This window comes from Takifugu flavidus, chromosome 21 (genome assembly GCF_003711565.1).
Source record: "Takifugu flavidus isolate HTHZ2018 chromosome 21, ASM371156v2, whole genome shotgun sequence".
In the NCBI taxonomy this organism is placed as follows: domain Eukaryota; kingdom Metazoa; phylum Chordata; class Actinopteri; order Tetraodontiformes; family Tetraodontidae; genus Takifugu; species Takifugu flavidus.
Window position 1 is genome coordinate 11,100,686 of NC_079540.1, and position 17,834 is coordinate 11,118,519.

Below are 17,834 nucleotides of genomic sequence, written 5' to 3' on the forward strand. Positions count from 1 at the left end.
ACAGATGAGGTTTTTCAGCTGTGCAACTTTATTTAAATAAACTCGGGGACATTGGTCACTAACATGCGTCTTTATTGCTTTTTCTGTTTAAAAACGCGATTAAAAAGTCATCTTTAGAGAAAATGTTGATCAATGTACAAACAGCAGGAAGGACGTCTGTTCTCCGACATTCTGAAGAACCTCTTGAGCTCATCGTTTCCCCTCAGAGTTCCTCTTTTCAAACTAACTCCTCACATTTCTGAAGCCTTTTCAGGATCAATGATAAATTGACAGTTGTGGTTTGAGCTTCTCTTTATTTTGAAAGGACTTCTGTTCAACTTCCTGTCTGTGAGGAGGCACGTTTTAGTTGTACGGTCCAAACCCTCTGAAACCTGCAGATACCAATATGGTACAAATGTGAACGTCTAGTTCCTCCAGCTGCCTAAATGTGGGAGGGGCTATCCCACCGGAAGCAGGAGGAGCTATCCCACGCGGAGTGGGAGGGGCCTATCCCACAGGAAGTGGAACAATTGGAGTGTGAATGAAGCCCGCAGCAGTGGGGGGCACCCTCAGTCCTTCCTGAAGCCCCTCAGCATCAGTAGTCGAAGCGTCCCGCCTCTGTTGTTGCCGACGTCGGCGTGTTTGGAAGGAACAGCGGTTTTGGCGGGACTTTTGGCTTCAGCGACACCGTTCGCCGCACGACGGCCCCCCGCTGTGCATGCGGCCCTTCGCTGTAACTGTGTTGCCGTGTCAGACAGCTGCTGGCCGCCACCGGACGCCGACTCTCCTCGCCACCGTCGGCCGCCACTTTTCCCGCCGGGGGGCCGTTGCAGCTGCTGTTTGTGTTCATCCTGGCGATAAAATGCACGTGCTGCGCCCCCCGCTGGTTGAAGCTGCGGTGGCGCGGCACAGCCCCGCCCCCGCTGCCCATTTTAATGAGAGAGTGACGCTGGGACGTGCCCGGTTGCTCGGGGATCACCTGCTGCTGCAGGGGGGCAGACGAAGAGGGCAGGAAGGGTTGGCGGAGGAAGAGGAGGACGAAGAGCTCTGAGCAGGTGCATCCAGGTGTTTGGGGAAGCCGTCCCGCGGCAAAGTGGAGTTGTTGAAGCACTGCGAGTCCGTCTCAGGCTGGTGACAGCTGCTGTCGTGCTGGCTGCTCTGATGGCCGTGGTTGTACTGGTGGGTGCGGGTCTGGCCGTGATGGTGGTGATGGTGAGAGGAGGAGGAGGGTCCGGGGAACAGGGAGGACGAAGAGGTGGAGGTGAGGACCTTAATGCCGCCGGTCCCCGAGGCGCTGACCTCATGGATGTGTTTGAGCAACTCGTCCAAGGCCGAGACGTCCACCACGGCCTGGGGGAGGGGCTGTGTGGGGAGGGGCTGCTGGGGGAGGGGCTGGGGGAGGGGCTGCTGGGGGACTCCACCTCCTCCGTCTACAGCTCCATCACCACTGGTCAGGTTCTTGTCCTCCAAGAGGTGCAACGAAGTGCAGGAGGCTCCTGCTTTGTGGGCGGTGCCGTTGATGAAACTGTTGCTATGGTGACGAGAGATGGGAAACACTTGCTGAGCTACAGTGTTTCCAACAACCGCCATGAAGCCCAGGTTGGACCTGGAGCAGCTGGGCGAGGCTTCGGCCATGTTGTTCCAGTTCTGGTTCCTCTCGTACTGTCGATGCTGCTGGGCCTTCCTGCCGCTTATTTTGGGGGTGGAGTCAGGCGTAGGCAGACCGGACAGCTCGCCATCAGCCTGGAACAGAGGAAAACACAAACATCTGAGGTGCCTCCTTAAATATCAGATCTTTTCATCAGATCAACAATGGCGTTCTACGTGGATACCTGTGGCCGATCGAGCTCGCCGTCAGCCAGCACCAGACCCCGGAGTCCGTTAGAGCACGCCCGGGGCTCCGAGAGGCCGTTGGGGATAAAGGAGCTGTAGAGCTTTGGTGAGGAAACATCCAGTTTGTCCTCCTGGAGGAGAAAAAAGGAACAGGAACTCAGATTTACTGGAGGATGAAGATGCTCCAACCCTTTAGCCACACCCACCTTGGACTGAGTGTCCAACAGCCCACTGATCTTGGCGAGGGAGCGCAGTGACAAGGCGTGTGACAGTGACGCCTCGGGGTCTTTGCCCAGCTTGCAGGCACGCTGGGCAGCGCTGCGGCTGCAGTAACACGACACCAGGAAACCCGACAAGATGGCTCCCAGTGAAAAGGCCACCAGCACACAGGCGATGAGCAAGGTGTAGTGCACGTGAGCGGCGACGCGCTGGTCCAGGTCTGGAAAATGACCGACTTCTGCAGGACGAAGACAAGAAGAAGTTGGCAGGAACATCATAAAATAACAACAGACCAACGAGGAAGCTAACGTCTGTCCCTGCAACATCTGCATCCAAATACATGCTGGCTAGCTAATGCTAACATAACGAAATGCAGAAATTGTGAGGATCTTCTATGGTCCGCAAGTTCAATGAAATAATGGAGGGACGGCAGGAAGAAGGGAGGTTCAACAAAGAGGAGAGGAAACCGCAGAAGAGAAGAGACACAGATGTGGACTGAAGGTAATGAGGACGATCCCAGGTGAGAGAACAGGAGGTGGTGAAGGTGGGACGTGAGGAGAAAAGAGAGGAGAGAGTACAGATGGGACGGAGGGCGGACACACGTGAGGCCAGGACAGAGCGAGGGACGAAGAGCTGGGAGTGATACAACACAAACACACACACACATCAGATTAGCCAGGCTTGCATCTACCAATCAGAATTATTGATTTATCTGTGACCTTGTGACCTCTGAGCGTATGGAGGTGATGGCTCATGTCAGCCAATCATTATATGCACACAATGCTAAAAGTTGAGCATATAGAAGCTAATTTGGTTTGACCTTGGGGTGACCTTGACTCTGTGGTTTAGCAGCAGCTCTGCAGGATATTGCTCCAAAACTGAAGCTTCACATGGTTCCTCCACATTAGCATGCTCGCTAGCTCTCCCTACCCCAAGGAAACATTTGTATTCACAGTGAGGCACAGGCGGTAACTGTGTCACTGAAGCTGTAGGTAACAAACACACACACACACACACACACACACACAGTGTGTGTATTGAATAAAAATGTGGCTCTGCGGCAGGTGAAGTCTGACTCCGCCCCCTCCACTCCACAGTTTCTCCTCGGAGACACCACCTTTCAAACGGGGCTTGAATGTCCAACATGTTTGGGATGAAGTTGCATCACAGGTAAAGGAGTCAGGTCACATGACCGTAATACCGTATATATCATATCATCATATATCATTGTAAAGAATCCAAACGCCACCATGTGTTGATGTACTGATAATGGGGGCGGGGCTTCAGTGTTACAGTTATATTTACCTGTCAATCACAGCCTTGCAACTTGAGCGTTCCAAAGAGCTTTAAAAATCCCACTGAGCTTAAATGCTAACAGTTATTTACCAAAGCTGAGGCAAAGCACATCAGCACCTAAGCTAACGAGCTAAAACAGCTGGCTCAATGTTTATTTTGTGATATGTGACAATGATGTTGTTGCAGTTCTTCACCTCATAACTGTGGCTAGCCAGCGCTAGCAGGTAAACGGGTAAAATAATGTTCTGACACACCGGCGCGGTCGCCACGTCTGCGACATTAACGGTCGGCTGGTCGCAGCTTTGTTGGAATTGTGTGGTTGTTTCCCACGAGCCTCTGCTATAGCACTTATGACACAATCAGGAAAAAAGGCGGGGCATCAGAAAAAAGGGCGGAGCATCGTACCGTGGGCGGGGCCCGTCGCAGCCTCCTGGTTATGTGCGGTCGTTGATGTGTCTGCCGTGTACAGAAATGCAGAAATCAAAACAGTAACACATGTTGTCACTCTTATTGTAGCTGCTGCTTGTAATCTGGATTACATCTGGATTACATCTGGATTACGTTTGTCTTACCACAGCTGTCAGCGTTGAGCACGTGGTCGCCTTCCACTTCCTGTTCAAACTCCGCCCTGCAGACACAAAAGGATTTAAACAAAAAAACACTGGTCCAGACGCGCTGCCTCCTCCTCTCAGGGTCGTTGTCATGGGATACCGTTGCCCAGGGAGTTAGTTGACGATGTGTATCCGAAACCACTAATTAGATTAAATATTGCTGAATTCAATCTGAGGCGGAACGTGGAGGAAAGGTCAAGGTGAGCAGCGAGGCGTGCTGGTCGGCGTAATAACCATGGTCGTTAGCCCCCTCTGCTCTCTGCTAGCCGCGACAGTTTTGCTAAAGAAGATTAACGAAGTTTTAACGATGTTTCACCCATTTCGTGTCCACAAAGAATCTCCTCAAAGCAACAGATGTTGCTCCCACTACAGGTGCCCCCCTCCACCCGACGATCTGCTCTCTCTGCCCTCTTTAACTCCCTCATCACTCGTTCTCTCTCCATCCGTGCGTGTTCCTCGACCCCCCTGGTCCATTTTCACCAGTGTGGGCGGAGCTGTGGGTGAACAGCACCAAACAGAACAGGAGGAGGTCGCTGTGACAGCCGGTGGCCATAAATCCTGCTGTCGTTGGGGCACCTAAACGCCTCTTAACACACAGATAACGGTTGTCCCATGATGCACTGGGGCAGAGCCACATTAGCCCAGCACAAAATCTACACACAAGGTGTAATAACCGTGTTATAAACACAGGATCAATCCAGGCTGCTTCTCTCTGGACAACCCCAAGTCCTGGTCCTGGTCCTGGTCCTGGGCACCACGTGCCAAACAGTTCCTGCCCCTCTGTCCTCTGTCCATCCATCATGTCTCTACACCTTTATGACCCTGAAGGAGTGAGAGAGACGCGTACCTGAAGCCTGGTGGCCTGTTGCCACATCTGCCGGTCCTCAACCAGACGCAGTAGGGGTCAGCAGAGGTCAGACACGCCCTGCAGACCAGAGGGTCGGGTTAGATGTTTGTCATCCATCTTCATCCCCCTGATGAGGGCATGACTGTGGGAAACCCCTGACTTGTGGGGACTCACCTGCGGCAGGTGCCGTGGTGGCCGCAGCGGCTCAACGGGACTCTGATGACGCAGCTGCTGAAGGCCACAAACAGGGCGTGATGGTCTTTGTCCAGCTCCAGACCGAGAACCCTGCGGTCCTCCTGACCCTGAACATCACACCTACATGCACAGAAAACAGCTTCAGAATGTCAAAAACAAGAACTTCTCCAGACAGGAGAACCAGAACATTCCGCTGAGGTTCTCACTTGGATGGGTTGTAGACATCAATGTCCTCCAGCAGCTCGGTCCCCACGCTGTTGTTGGGATGCGTGCTGGCCAGAACCTTGAGGATTCTGCCATCTTCAGAGCCCAGGAACATCACGGTCCGGTCCTTGGTCAGTCCAGCGGAAACATCGACCACAATCTGGGTCAGTTTGGATCTGTGAGAACCAAACCCAACGTCAGGGATGAGGGAGGAGGATCATTCTGGATAATCCTTCACACGCATGTGTGTTTCAGTGGTACCTGCTGGAGGTCCTGGTGAAACAGGGCCGCTCGTTGACAGAGGGAACGGCCTCGTCCATCAGAGGATACGTCTTGATGAAGGTCAGCATCTCATCCGGAAACTGAACCGAAGACTTGTACTCAGCGGCGGCACCGTCACCTGCACACGTTCCGGGTCTGGAGAGCAGAGGAACCCAGAACATGGCTCAGAACGACTGCTGGCGAAGCCGGCTTCAATCCTGGTGTGAGCGAGACCCACCGTGGTTGTGGAACCAGCTCCTCAGCTACTGGGGTCCATGATAAGTCATTGGCCCGCTGTTCCTTGAACTTCCTGTTGAAGACTTTCTCAATATCATCCATGTAGAAAGCACAAACAGCTGATCCAGGAATGCTGCAGAGGCAGATTCACACATCAGAAACATCTTCAGCGCCCATCAAGAATTCACTCAAACGGATCCTCGACTCATCAAAACTGCTCCTGTAACAGCTAAGATGCTGCCATGGCCGCTAACATTAGCAATGCCACGTTTACAGGCTAATGCTGAAGAAGTCAGTCGCTATGATGCTAAAACATCTGAGGCGATGGAAGCTAACACCTGAAAGGTCAGGCTGAGGACGGATGTTTGAACAAATATCGGCAGCGTTCCCCTTTCAAGACAACGCTAAAGCTAGCAGACAGGAAGTCCATCTTTTAACCTGAGATAGATTTAACCTGACGGCAATGGTGGAGCGTACCTGTTAGCCTGAGTGGTGAAGACTCCGACCACAGCGGGCCTCTGGTTGATCTGCAGAACGTTGGTTAGAGACTGAAGAACATCAAAGTAGAAGAAGGAATCTCCAGGAACGGAACAATTTAGTCGAGCCTGGACAGAAACGTGATGGTCACCAAAAGCTTTTCCAGGGTTAAATCAGAGAAACGTGGAGTCACCTTTAAAAACGAGGTCCAGTATCTGTCCAGAACTCTGGGAGAACCTCCGTTATCGTTCTTGCAGACTCGAGCGACTCGAGAAAACACCACCTGGGGAGAGAACGATGCGTCTGAGTGTTGCTGTCACAGAGGTGATCGTTCTCTGTGCAGGCGGTGGAACGTGGGTCCGGTACCTTGCCCAGCGCGGTGTACTCCACCGCCATCTCGCTCAGGAAGAAGTACACGTAGTTCCCGTAGTCGATGGCGTGCAGGAAGTGAGGCTCTGGAATATTAAAACACTTTTAATCACATCATCGTTAATCTGAGCATTCACCTGTGAGGCTGCGGTGGGAGGAGCCAACCAAGCGGCGCTATAGATGTGTCTCTATTAGCGCTCCTGGACGCCCCGCTAAGGTCACCGACCTCGCAGCCACTTGGAGTCGTACTTGACGGTCCTCAGGACGGGGCGGCCGTCGCCCAGACTTCTATAAATGACGGCGTCGCTGGCCAGGAAGTCCGTCATGGTGGCCGAGTAAAAATCTCCACCTGAGAAACGACAACATCCCGTTTAAGCTGCCAGATCCCGACCCATCAGCTGGAGGTCACGTGTGAAAGTTCTGGCTTCTCCAACGAGGTTCTGGCTTTGTCGCTCGTCGTTGTTTCTGACCAGACTCACCGGCGAACAGACCCACGTTGGACTGACCCGACTCGAACGGACATCGAGCCTGACCCACCAGCTCCTCCCCGACCTGCTCCAGCGACACCATCTAAAAGACGGAGCAGAAGGCCAGCGGAGGTCAGGTCAAAGGTCAAAGGTCACCCTTTTAGTTTAAAGTCTTTTCAATCCACCTTGTAATTCCTGCAGGTGGGGTTGAAGGCGTTTGTTCCGCAGGCGAACAGCGTCTCGTCGTCCCGAGGAACCAAAACCTTGATGTAGTTGTAGCACTCGTCCTGGAAAGCAACCAGAGTCAGTCTGTGCACGTTCGCAACATCGGCGCCGCTCCGTTAACACGGACTCACGCTGTTCTTCCCGCGGACCAGACACTTGTTCACGTCTTTGGAACGCCACGTTAGCTTCTGGAACACAGGAAATGATGTGATCGCAGCAAACATCAGCGCGCGGCAGCCAGAGGTCAAAGGTCAGGACGTAGGCGTGGACCTCCCTCTGCTCTCAGCAGCTGATTAGCCACACACACGTCTACACACACTCTGAAGAACTGACAGGAGAACCACTACCAGGAGCAGTGACCTCTGACCCTGTGGCTTTGATGCCACTACCATCAAAGGTGAGATGTCCTGCATGGCATCTGTCAGATGAACCTCTGTATCGTACAGAGAACGTGAGGTTCTTCAGCCTCGATGGGCTGATCACAGGTCAGCTGATCACAGGTCAGCTGATCACAGGTCAGCTGATCACAGGTCAGCTGATCACCGGGTTCTACTCACCAGCTGAGGGACAAACTGTTCTGAGGCTGTCGTCAGATTTACGGCAAACACGTGATCCCTGCAGAGAAACAACGTAAAATAACCCAATTGTGACAGAGAAGCTGTGTGTTTATGCACAGATTAATCACGTTATGCTTAAAATTAAACGTTGGCATCGCATCTGAATTTGCACCCAGTTTATGTGCAACAGAGAAAACTGCAGGGCGACAGGAAGACCTCCTCCTCCTCAACACTAGGTGGCGATAGGAGTCTTTGCAGCAGGTGAATACGGCCTCTTTCATGTTGTCACATCACTAACAACTGGGAGGAGCGACCTCTGACCTCAGAGAGCTGATCCCGTGTTGGGGGCGGAGCCTTCGTTCAGTGGAGTTTGAGTTTGGGTCGGATTGGAGAAGTAATTCATGAACTGGAGTGTCATGTGAATGTAGTGTGTGTGTGTGTGTGTGGTGTGTGTGTGGTGTGTGTGTATGTGTGTATGTGTGTGTGTGTGCTGACCTGGCAGCAATATACAGCATGTGGTTGATGCGTATCATCCTCTGGAAGTCCAGACCCAGTCTCAGTGTGTTGTTGTCCTGAAGTAAACCTTGAAAACTTGGAAAGAGCCTTGACTCTGCAAAGAAAAGGGGTAAAAACTGGTATAAACAAGTATAAATGGTTTTAAACAAGCGTAAACTGGTATAAACGGGTAAAAATGGGTAGAAACCGCGACCTTGACCGACCTCAGGAGCTGGTAATCATCATAAAACTCACGCTCTGAGTCCACCACGCTGGTCGGCTCCAGGTCTTTGGGAAACAGTGTCGAGGCCGTCGTGGATGAGAGACACCAGCCGAGGAAGAGCCACAGCCGTGCCGGTTGCCATGGCAACAGCCTGTGGCTCAGGCCCATTATGAAGGGGGGGTCCTGGTGATGTCAGCAGGTCATCTGGTCGTTGGCTGGGGGGAAACAGAGAGAAACACGTCTGTTTTCACCCTCAACTGGCACATTTAGGCCACGCCTCCACGCCGTGGTTTGGTTCTGATGGGTTCTGTGCTCAGAGGTGAAGTTCTGAGCTGTGCCGAACATCGAACCTTCTCTCACACACAGACGCAGCTCGAGTCATTAAAATAATAAAGATGCTCTTTTCAGTTTTTACCCAGCATCCTTTGCTGCGTTAGCATTGATGCTCTACGCTAACATTGCTTCAGTAAATGAAGGAAGGAGGAAGTGGTTATGGCAACAGGAAGAAGAGGGCCCCATTACGTCCCAGCTTCCTGTGCTTTTCACAGTGAAAACCTGAAAAGTCCTGAATCCTCAGCAGATGTTTCAGCTCGTCAGCATCTTTTCACAAAAACTGAAGTTGCAGCACAAAAACACGTGATGTTTTATCTTCTGTCAAAGCTTCTTGGATCCCTTCAAGAATTCTACCGTTGCAGCTGCTTGTCTTAAAAAAAACTACAAAAACCATCAAATACAGAAGATCATTTGGAAAATATGGATGAATGATGGATGGTTGAGGGATGGATGAGAAGAATTTCTGTGAGGAGGACGTGGCAGTTCACCTCTCCTGTCGCTAATGGCAACCACTAAAGAATAAGCCAATTAAAGTTGACAGCTCATCAAAGTCGGGCAGCTGAGGATTGTGGGGGAATCGGAGGAAACTGCCACTCAGAGTGATTAAATATAGACACAAACATGTTTTCATCTGACAATAATGTGAGCTAATCTGGTCACTTGGATCGGGGGCGGGGGGGGGGGGTCACACGTGTGATTCAACAACACCACAGAAGAAGAGGAGAGCACGCTAGAACAAACCAAAAAATCATCAGAAATGAAAATCTGCTGCTTCAGAACAACTCTTCTAACACACACACACTCACACACACACACACACACACACACAGGTTTCTATGGAGACAAGTGGGACTGAAAGTGGGACTGAAAGTGGAACAGCGGAACGTTCTAGTAAAAGACTGTTTGACAGAGAAGAGTTCCAGGAAGAGACGGGAGCTGCTGCTAGTGACTGGGTGGTCACCTGAGAGTCGACCACCCGGATCATTAGCATGCAAATGGTCCACAGGGGCTATATATTTTCAAGCTCTCTCCCCAGCGATTTCAGAACTGAAGAAGCCTTCTGGATAGAAGGCGAAACGTCTTCAAGAGAAGAAACCCAGTCCAGTTGACAGAGAAAACTACCTTGGATACAATGACCTGGATGACTGAGAATTTACACAGACAACCTTTGGAGACGTTTGTGCTACACGTATGTTGCTGCACAGACGTGTCACAGTCAGACATACAAGGAGGGTCAGAGAAATCTGCCTCATGGTCTGGGTTCCTCCTGGGGCTCCAGGTTCCTCCAGGAGTTCCAGGTTCCTCCTGGGGCTCCAGGTTCCTCCAGGGGCTCCAGGTTCCTCCTGGGGCTCCAGGTTCCTCCAGGAGTTCCAGGTTCCTCCAGGAGTTCCAGGTTCCTCCTGGGGCTCCAGGTTCCTCCAGGGGCTCCAGGTTCCTCCTGGGGCTCCAGGTTCCTCCAGGGGTTCCTGGTTCCTCACCAACAACCGCAGACAGGTGAAGTTACCCACAGATTGACCGTCTGACCTCCAAATATGGCCGTGCAACTACGTCAAGACAATAAAGTATTCTTTGCTTAGGTCAGAGTTTCAGCTGTGGCGTCTGTATCATCACACCACCGAGAGCCAATCAAAAGGCTGAGCTCATGCTCAGCATACCGGGATACTGCGGTTGCCATGTCAACCAAAAGACAAGAATAAGGACGGAAGGAGAGTAAAGAAAGGAGGATGAAGGAATGATTAAAGGCTGAGACAGATGAGACGACGACACTCAGACTGAACCTGCTGGAAGTCACACACACACACACACACACAACACACACACACACCACACACACACACACACACACACACACACACACACACACACACACACACACACGTTGGTTAATCTCCTCTGTGGGATTAGTGCATCACTGCAGACCCTCAAGAGAACATCCACAAACCTCTAGACACACACACACTCTTGTGTTTCAATATTTGTGAGGACTTTTGCAGACAGACAGACTCCACCCCCAGCTCCTGACCCCTGACCCCTGACCCCGTGACCTTGCTCTAACCCAACTCTGATTAAAAGCCTCGCACACGTTGTGAGGACCAGACTGAAGGTCCTCACTTTGCTGCTCAGATGTGTGTTTTGTGGCAGCAGCTTAAAGACCAGAACAATGTTAAAGACACTTAAAAGGTTAAATGTTTATGGTTGACCAGGTTTGAGGGTAAATGAACAATATTGTTCTGGTTAACTTGGTCAGTGGAGCCACGTCAGTGGTGGGACGGTTCCACGTTCTAGCGCCTTCCACGACAACCTTCAGGACAAATAGATGCTAATTATAAACATAGGTCAGAGAGTCAGAAGCGCACACACGCACATGCACACGCACACGCGCGCACACACACACACACACACACATGCGTGTGATAAGTTGGAATGTTCTCCCCTAGTCTTGATAAACTTTCCCAGCATTCCTCAGTGATGAACACTGAACTTTCTCACACAAACCCCCAAATTCACAAGAGTCAAGAAGAAGAGAAGAAAAATCTGAATCTGAGACAAAAGATCAACTTTGATGATGTCAACAGGAAGAGGGGACGTTTCCCTGAGGGACGATCATGAGGATTGTTGGACTTGTTCCATGTAATCCATCACTAAATTAGCTGATGCTAACATGCTAATGCCCTCGTGTTCTGGAAAAGGAAACTGGTTCTTTGTTAATTCAAAACAAAAAGCAGAAGGTAAAAATCACCTGAGGTTACTGGTTTTACAGCAACCTGAATAAATGCCGGTTATGAGCCGACGCTGAGCTGCAGGGACGGTGCGGAGCCGCAGAGGAAGTGTGGCGTTGACCTAAATATGACATCTTTATGGAGGTTCTATCTCCTGCAGACGGATGGAACACATTCACCACTTTCACGTCTGAGTCAGGCAGGAAACGCCGCCCTGGGACGGCAGACTGAGAAGACGGATAGAGGAGATGCGGATGGAGGGTGGAGGTAAGTCTGGGAGGCGATCTCAGGTGTGTGATGAGTGATTCAGGTTTATCGCTCATCTAAAAAGTGCACTTAAACACACCATGTGTGTCTGTGGGAGGGATGGTGCTCATGCTAATGCTAACAGTAGCAGATGTCCTTGTACATTGTTCCATCCTTCATTAGACAACCTTAATTTTTGTCATCCATCTTTGTTTAGGTCAACAAATATCCATCTTTGTCCTGCTAGCGTGCTCTTCTACAGGAAGTGGGCGGCAGCCATCTTTGCTGGGTCCCCAGTGTGATGGTGGAAACTCAGGTCTGATTTTATCTCTAAAACCTTAAAAGTAGAAGTCAATGTGAACATCAGACCTTCAGCGTTTCCTCAGCTGATCTCAGACATGTCATGTGACCTCGGGCGCCTTCAGCAGGCCTCAAATCAGATAATCTTTCCTACCCTTAATCCCTGGGCAGAGGGGTGGGGGCGGGGCCATGAGGGCGGGGTCGTATGAGTGGGTGGAGCCAGAGGGGCGGGGCTGGTCATATGTGGGTGCAGCTGAGGGACCCTCAATCTGTCTGCGGTGATGACATCATCACAGACACCCACGCAGGAGCCGACCTGTGATCAGTTCCTCTTCCTGTAGTGGAGCTTTTATTCGTTTATCACGAGAAGCTGAAGATGAGGCGTCACGGACGCAGGGAAAAATGATCAATATTGAGTTTCAGTAACGTCTGCCGGACCTGGAGCTGTCCCACATCTGGACGCCAGCAATAATCAATGATGCGTTATTGGAAACAGGAAAAGATCAATCAGTTCTCATTTCTGTTGTCAGACATTCTTTCTAAAGGCTGCAGCTCAGAGATAATCAGATTACAGCAGGCCCGTGTGTGTGTGTGTGTGTGTGTGTGTGTGTGTGTGTGTGTGTGTGTGTGTTGGGGTCTGTATCAGAGATTAGCAGATTGGATTTAAACTCGGGGTTAGGGGCATCAAAATGCTGCCTCACTTTTCACCAGGGCTGCTGTCACCATGGCAACCTGGTCTGTGTGATTACCCCGACCTCGCTGGCCAATCAGATCACTGGAGACGTGCGGTCATAATTCCTCACAGTCTTCATCGTCTTTCAGGCTAAATCGGGTTTATTTCCCAGGTGGGGGCGTTCAGCCTCCATCAGGTCCAGACAACAGGCGAGAGCAGCTGCTCACATCATTCCGAAGGTGTAAATTGCTTTTTTATCTAAACTTTAATCTGGAGGAAAAGAGGTTGTAGATGAGCTGAAGATTGGCAGATAGCAAAAAAACCAGGTTTGCTGGGATCCATCAGCCAAAATATCAGCTGAAGAACAAACACGTTTCTCCTGAAGGTTTTTACAGCTCAAGACATGAAGCGGCAGGTTTGGGGAGACCTCCCCAACGTCCAGAAACAACAGGAAGTGGAGCTGAAGCCACTGTTACTGAACACAGACCTCCTGACCGTTAGGGCAAAACTACTGAAACAACGTCGCTACGTAAAAACATCCCATAATCTCCAACCACCACGGAAACATGAACGATTGATCGCAGCTCGTCAGGATTACGAGCTCACTCAACACTAGCGAGCTAATAATCGCACATTAGCAGCAGGTATGTTGCCACGACAACAGAGTGACTCCAGGACAACACAGCATTTCGCCTGTAGGTATATAACAACCTCATACTGAGGAGAGGCCGTGCACGTACACACTGGTGACGTGCACACCCACGCATACACACCATAACGAGGATGACTCACCTGGATGAGACGGTCCAATCAGGAGAGGCCTGGCGGGGAGGAGACGGCGTCCTGGGATCATCGGCCTGTGGGGAGGAGGAGTGGACGTGAGTAATGTGAGCTCGGCAGGCGCCACTTTCCTCTGAATCCAGGTGCATGATGGGAACAGAAAAGAGCAACTGGCTGATTTCAGGTCTTTGATTCTGAAAATCCAGCCCGTTCAGGTTCCTGTTGCTGCTGCGCCTCAGAAACAGGAGCTAGTGGCTAGAGGCTAGCACAAACACGAGGAACCATCATGGCGGCTCTGCTTCCCGCTGCTGGTCAGAGGTGAACCAGTGGAAGCATGCTAGAAGACCAGTTAGCTTTAGCATCAGTCTGCTGGTTGGCTACGATTAGATCAACACGAGTCATGTGACTCCTGATAAGTGAGTTTTTGTTGTTTATTTAGCGGCGACACAGTTAGCATCATCACACTGAAGGGATGGTTTATTTAAGAACGAGAGCTGGGAATGTTAGCTTTACGTTAGCGGTTCAGCCCCTCACACCCCCCTCAGAAAGCTCACCTTCATTAATAATCATCAGTAATCAGCTCCGATTATTGGTGATTATTCTTAAGAACTGCGAAAACAAATGTTTTTCTGTTTTCTGTAAAAGAAGAAAATAAAGCAGGCTAATTGGCAGATTAGCACAGAAGATTAGCCTGAAGAATCCACACATTGTTCTGTGTGTGCTAACGTGGTCAGAAATATGCAGATGTTCTGAAGCAGAAGCTCAGACCTGCTGGTGGATCAACAACGTCCTGGCAGCGTGGAACACCTGACCACACCTGGTGACTGTCCTCTGTGTCTCTGACCAATCAGAGAGGAGGGATTGAAATGACAACCTTCAGGTTACCGGTGGGATAATCTGAGGGTTCGCTGGGTTTTAACTTCTCCTCAGCTGATGCACTTCCTGAAACGTTCCCGTCTCCACGGTAATCTGGAGCGGTGTGGGCGCCACATCAACACCGAAGCTGAGCCAGGACCCGTTTCAGAGCTCCAGGAGAACCGATCAGAACGATCACACAACGGAACCAGTGACAGAAGCGTTGGAGCTGACGGAGGACGGATCCATCAGTTCTGATCGATCGGCAGCCTCGAGACCTCCAACGCACAGGAAGTGAAGCTACGCTGCAGACGCTGCCAGAACCAGAACCTCAAAGACCTTAAACACGCACGCACACACGCACACACAGAGCCTGAGAACTTCCTGTTGATTCTATGAGGTTCCATCAACAAAAACAGTGTGTGTGTGTGTGAGAGTTTTACTAGAAAAATATGACATTTTAGAATTAGTCCTCATAAAGAAATAAGTTTGTTTGTGTGTGTGTGTGTGTGTGTGTGTGTGTGTGTGTGTGTGTGTGTGTGTGTGTGTGTGTGTGTGGTCTTCCAGTGAGAATGCAGACGTAGAATGACACCATCTGTTAGAGCCGCTTGTTTTACTGGTGTGGGCGACCATCATCTACTGGTTTGTGACGGGTGTTTTTCTTGTTTTCCAGCCTTCCATCCTTCTAATCTTCCATCCTTCTAACCTTCCATCCTTTACTTCTTTCCTTCTTCTTCTCTCAGCTGGATTAAACCTAAACCATCATCCTGTTTGTTCAGGATCAATGAAGCTGACTGGAAATCAATGACTGATGCCATTGAGTATTTACCTCAGGCACACCTTTTGTTATTGTATTTGACCTTCAAGACCACACACACACACACACACACACACACACACACACACACACACACACACACACACACACACACACACACACACACACACAAGCTGTCTTGGCTGCAGCTGATGATTCCTGCCCCCCTTTATCACCACCCACCCAGCAGGGGCTCCCAGGTGTTGTGTTCTAACGCACATGGGAAATGTCATCAAAGCATTTCTGATTCTTCTTTCACAGTGTGTGTGTGTGTGGTGTGTGTGTGTGTGTGTGCGTGTGTGTGTGTGCGTGTGCGTGTTTCAATAAAACACCAAAGTTCTCACGGTCTGTCCTGCAGGGGCAGACGAGGGCGACCCTTCGCCTCCATCAACTCAGACGATTGATTTGAGATGATTGATCAGATCAAACCCTGGGTGGATGCACCGATGACCTCACAATGACCTCACCCATGGCCTCACCGATGACCTCACCGATGGCCTCACGCAGCTGTGTCAGGGTGCCAACAGTTCTTAAAGGTTCACGTGAGGCATCAGTGACTCCGCCCCCAAACAGCCTCGGCGCCACAGCAGCAGCGAACGTTAATGGTCAGTAATATGAGGTCGACCTTCAGACACGACGACCTCGTTCATGTGTGTGATTTACCAGCAGACGACCAGCGACACACACCAGAGAAAGGAATTAAGAAAGGTTGTTACCAGAGACGGGACCTCGTGTGTGTGTGTGTGTGTAAATGTGAGTGTGTGTGTGTGTGTGGGTGTGTACGTCTGTGTGTGTGTGTGTGTGTTGGGGGGGGCTGCTGAACCTCTGTGCAGCCGGCCACAGGGGGGCGCTCTTCACGTGGTTCTGCTGAGTCACAGCTCCACGACCCCCACTATGCTGATCATCTGGATCGGGATTTAATGAAGTCCTGATCCATGATGTCCGGGACCTGGATAAGACCTGGTCCTGGATTAGACCTGGTCCTGGGTTAGACCTGGTCCTGGGTTAGACCTGGTCCTGGTTCAGTGTAATCTTACTTTTTAGTAATGACGCCAGCCCAGCTGTTGTTCTAGTCAGGGCCCAGTCCAGGTCCCAGACCCGGTGCTGGAGGGCTGGTTACAGGGCAGCTCAAATATGAGCTGACGTTCATCAGCTGCTCATGGACACGAGGTGATTCCACATGAGCAGCCCACAGAGCCTGATCCTGGACCTGATCCTGGACCTGATCCTGGACCTGATCCCCATCCGTCCAGTACAAAGACGCAGACAGCCGGAGGTAGGACAAACGGACCTGAAGGATGCCTGACTGACAGCCGCCACTCAAAGGTCACACAGATACATACACGCACGCGCAACGTCTGTTAGAACGCCAGAAGAACCTCACCAGCGCGCGTGCACATGTCCTCTGGAGCCGCGCAGTCCGACGCAGGTAAATCTGCAGCAGTTCCGGTTAATCCCACAGAACCCAACCAGCCGAACCGGCAGAGAAAATCCGGGTAAATCCAGCGGGACCGACCGGGACCGGGAGCGTCCTGAGTGGGTCTGAAACACACAATAAAGCGGCTCCGAGGAGCTAAGAGGCTCCCAGCATCAGGACACGCCCTCCTCATTATCATAACGGCCAATCACAGGGCGGGGCCGCGGCGCGTAGCTCCTCCCACTGTCTGCATTTTAAAGCGACCGTGTTTAATTAACAAAAGGTTGATTGTGAATTAAACCCAATATTTTTGACATGGTGATGACGTCACCAAATCGTCTGGAAACAGAGTCTTACACACACACACACACACACACACATACACACACACACACCAACAATTAAATAAAAGGAGAAAGAAGAAAAGAATGACAATGAGGAGACTATCAGTTAAATAGCTAGTTAGCGCTGATCTGTTCTGACCTGACTGGTTGTGTCCAAAGCCGTCTGACTGTTGCTCCTGGATTTGTGGGAACTCCATCACTCACGACAGGATCGATAATCATAATAATCAATAATCTGATCATGGAATGTTTTGTTGTCATGGTAACCACTTTGCACTCATGACTGTGACAACGTGAATTTGGTAAAAAAAAAACTTCATACATTTCTATAAATGACATCAGCTACATGATTGCTAGTTGAAGAACTTTAACACCTTGATAAGTGATTTTGGCTAAAGCTACTCAATAGCATAGCAGAATTAGCTTCATTTGGCTAATCCTGGTGCCACAGCTGTCATTCTAGGAAGTCCCACAAATTGCAGACATATGGATCCTGTGGGTCTTAGCGGGCTTTAGGATGTTGGTAATCTGTCCAGAGCTAAAGACGGAGCGGCAACTCGTTTTTCTGAAGATTTAGCCGTTAGCGCAGATGTCCTCACTGACCTCACGTGTTGATAGAGGGGAATCAACACGGGATTCTCTTCTTCTCCGTCTCTCCGTCATCTCTCTGCATCACCTGCTGTGATGCTAAGACGCTAACGAGTTTTGAATGAGTAGAACATTCTAGCCCAGTAGAGCTCCTTTCTGCGTCATCCCCACTTCACTTCCTCATCTTCATGTTTTGTTCCATATTCAGACATTTCAATCCCTCATTTTCACTTTTCAAAAGGTCAAAGGTCAACTATTGAAACCTA

The 17,834-nt window shown here is 50.6% G+C and overlaps 1 protein-coding gene across 1 annotated transcript; it reads right to left on the reverse strand.

The window, feature by feature from the left end:
* Positions 1-5: 5 nt before the first annotated feature.
* Positions 6-16,824, reverse strand: LOC130518413 (semaphorin-6D-like). The gene is given in 23 exon segments (XM_057020993.1): positions 6-990; positions 993-1,722; positions 1,812-1,943; positions 2,019-2,269; positions 3,733-3,783; positions 3,900-3,955; positions 4,786-4,863; positions 4,960-5,100; positions 5,187-5,360; positions 5,446-5,601; positions 5,684-5,815; positions 6,160-6,287; positions 6,353-6,442; positions 6,526-6,614; positions 6,755-6,877; positions 7,008-7,098; positions 7,181-7,282; positions 7,352-7,408; positions 7,778-7,835; positions 8,273-8,387; positions 8,528-8,710; positions 13,560-13,624; positions 16,604-16,824. Coding segments are annotated over 21 exon segments (3,306 nt in total). The 5' UTR covers positions 8,664-8,710; positions 13,560-13,624; positions 16,604-16,824; the 3' UTR covers positions 6-574.
* Positions 16,825-17,834: the final 1,010 nt, after the last annotated feature.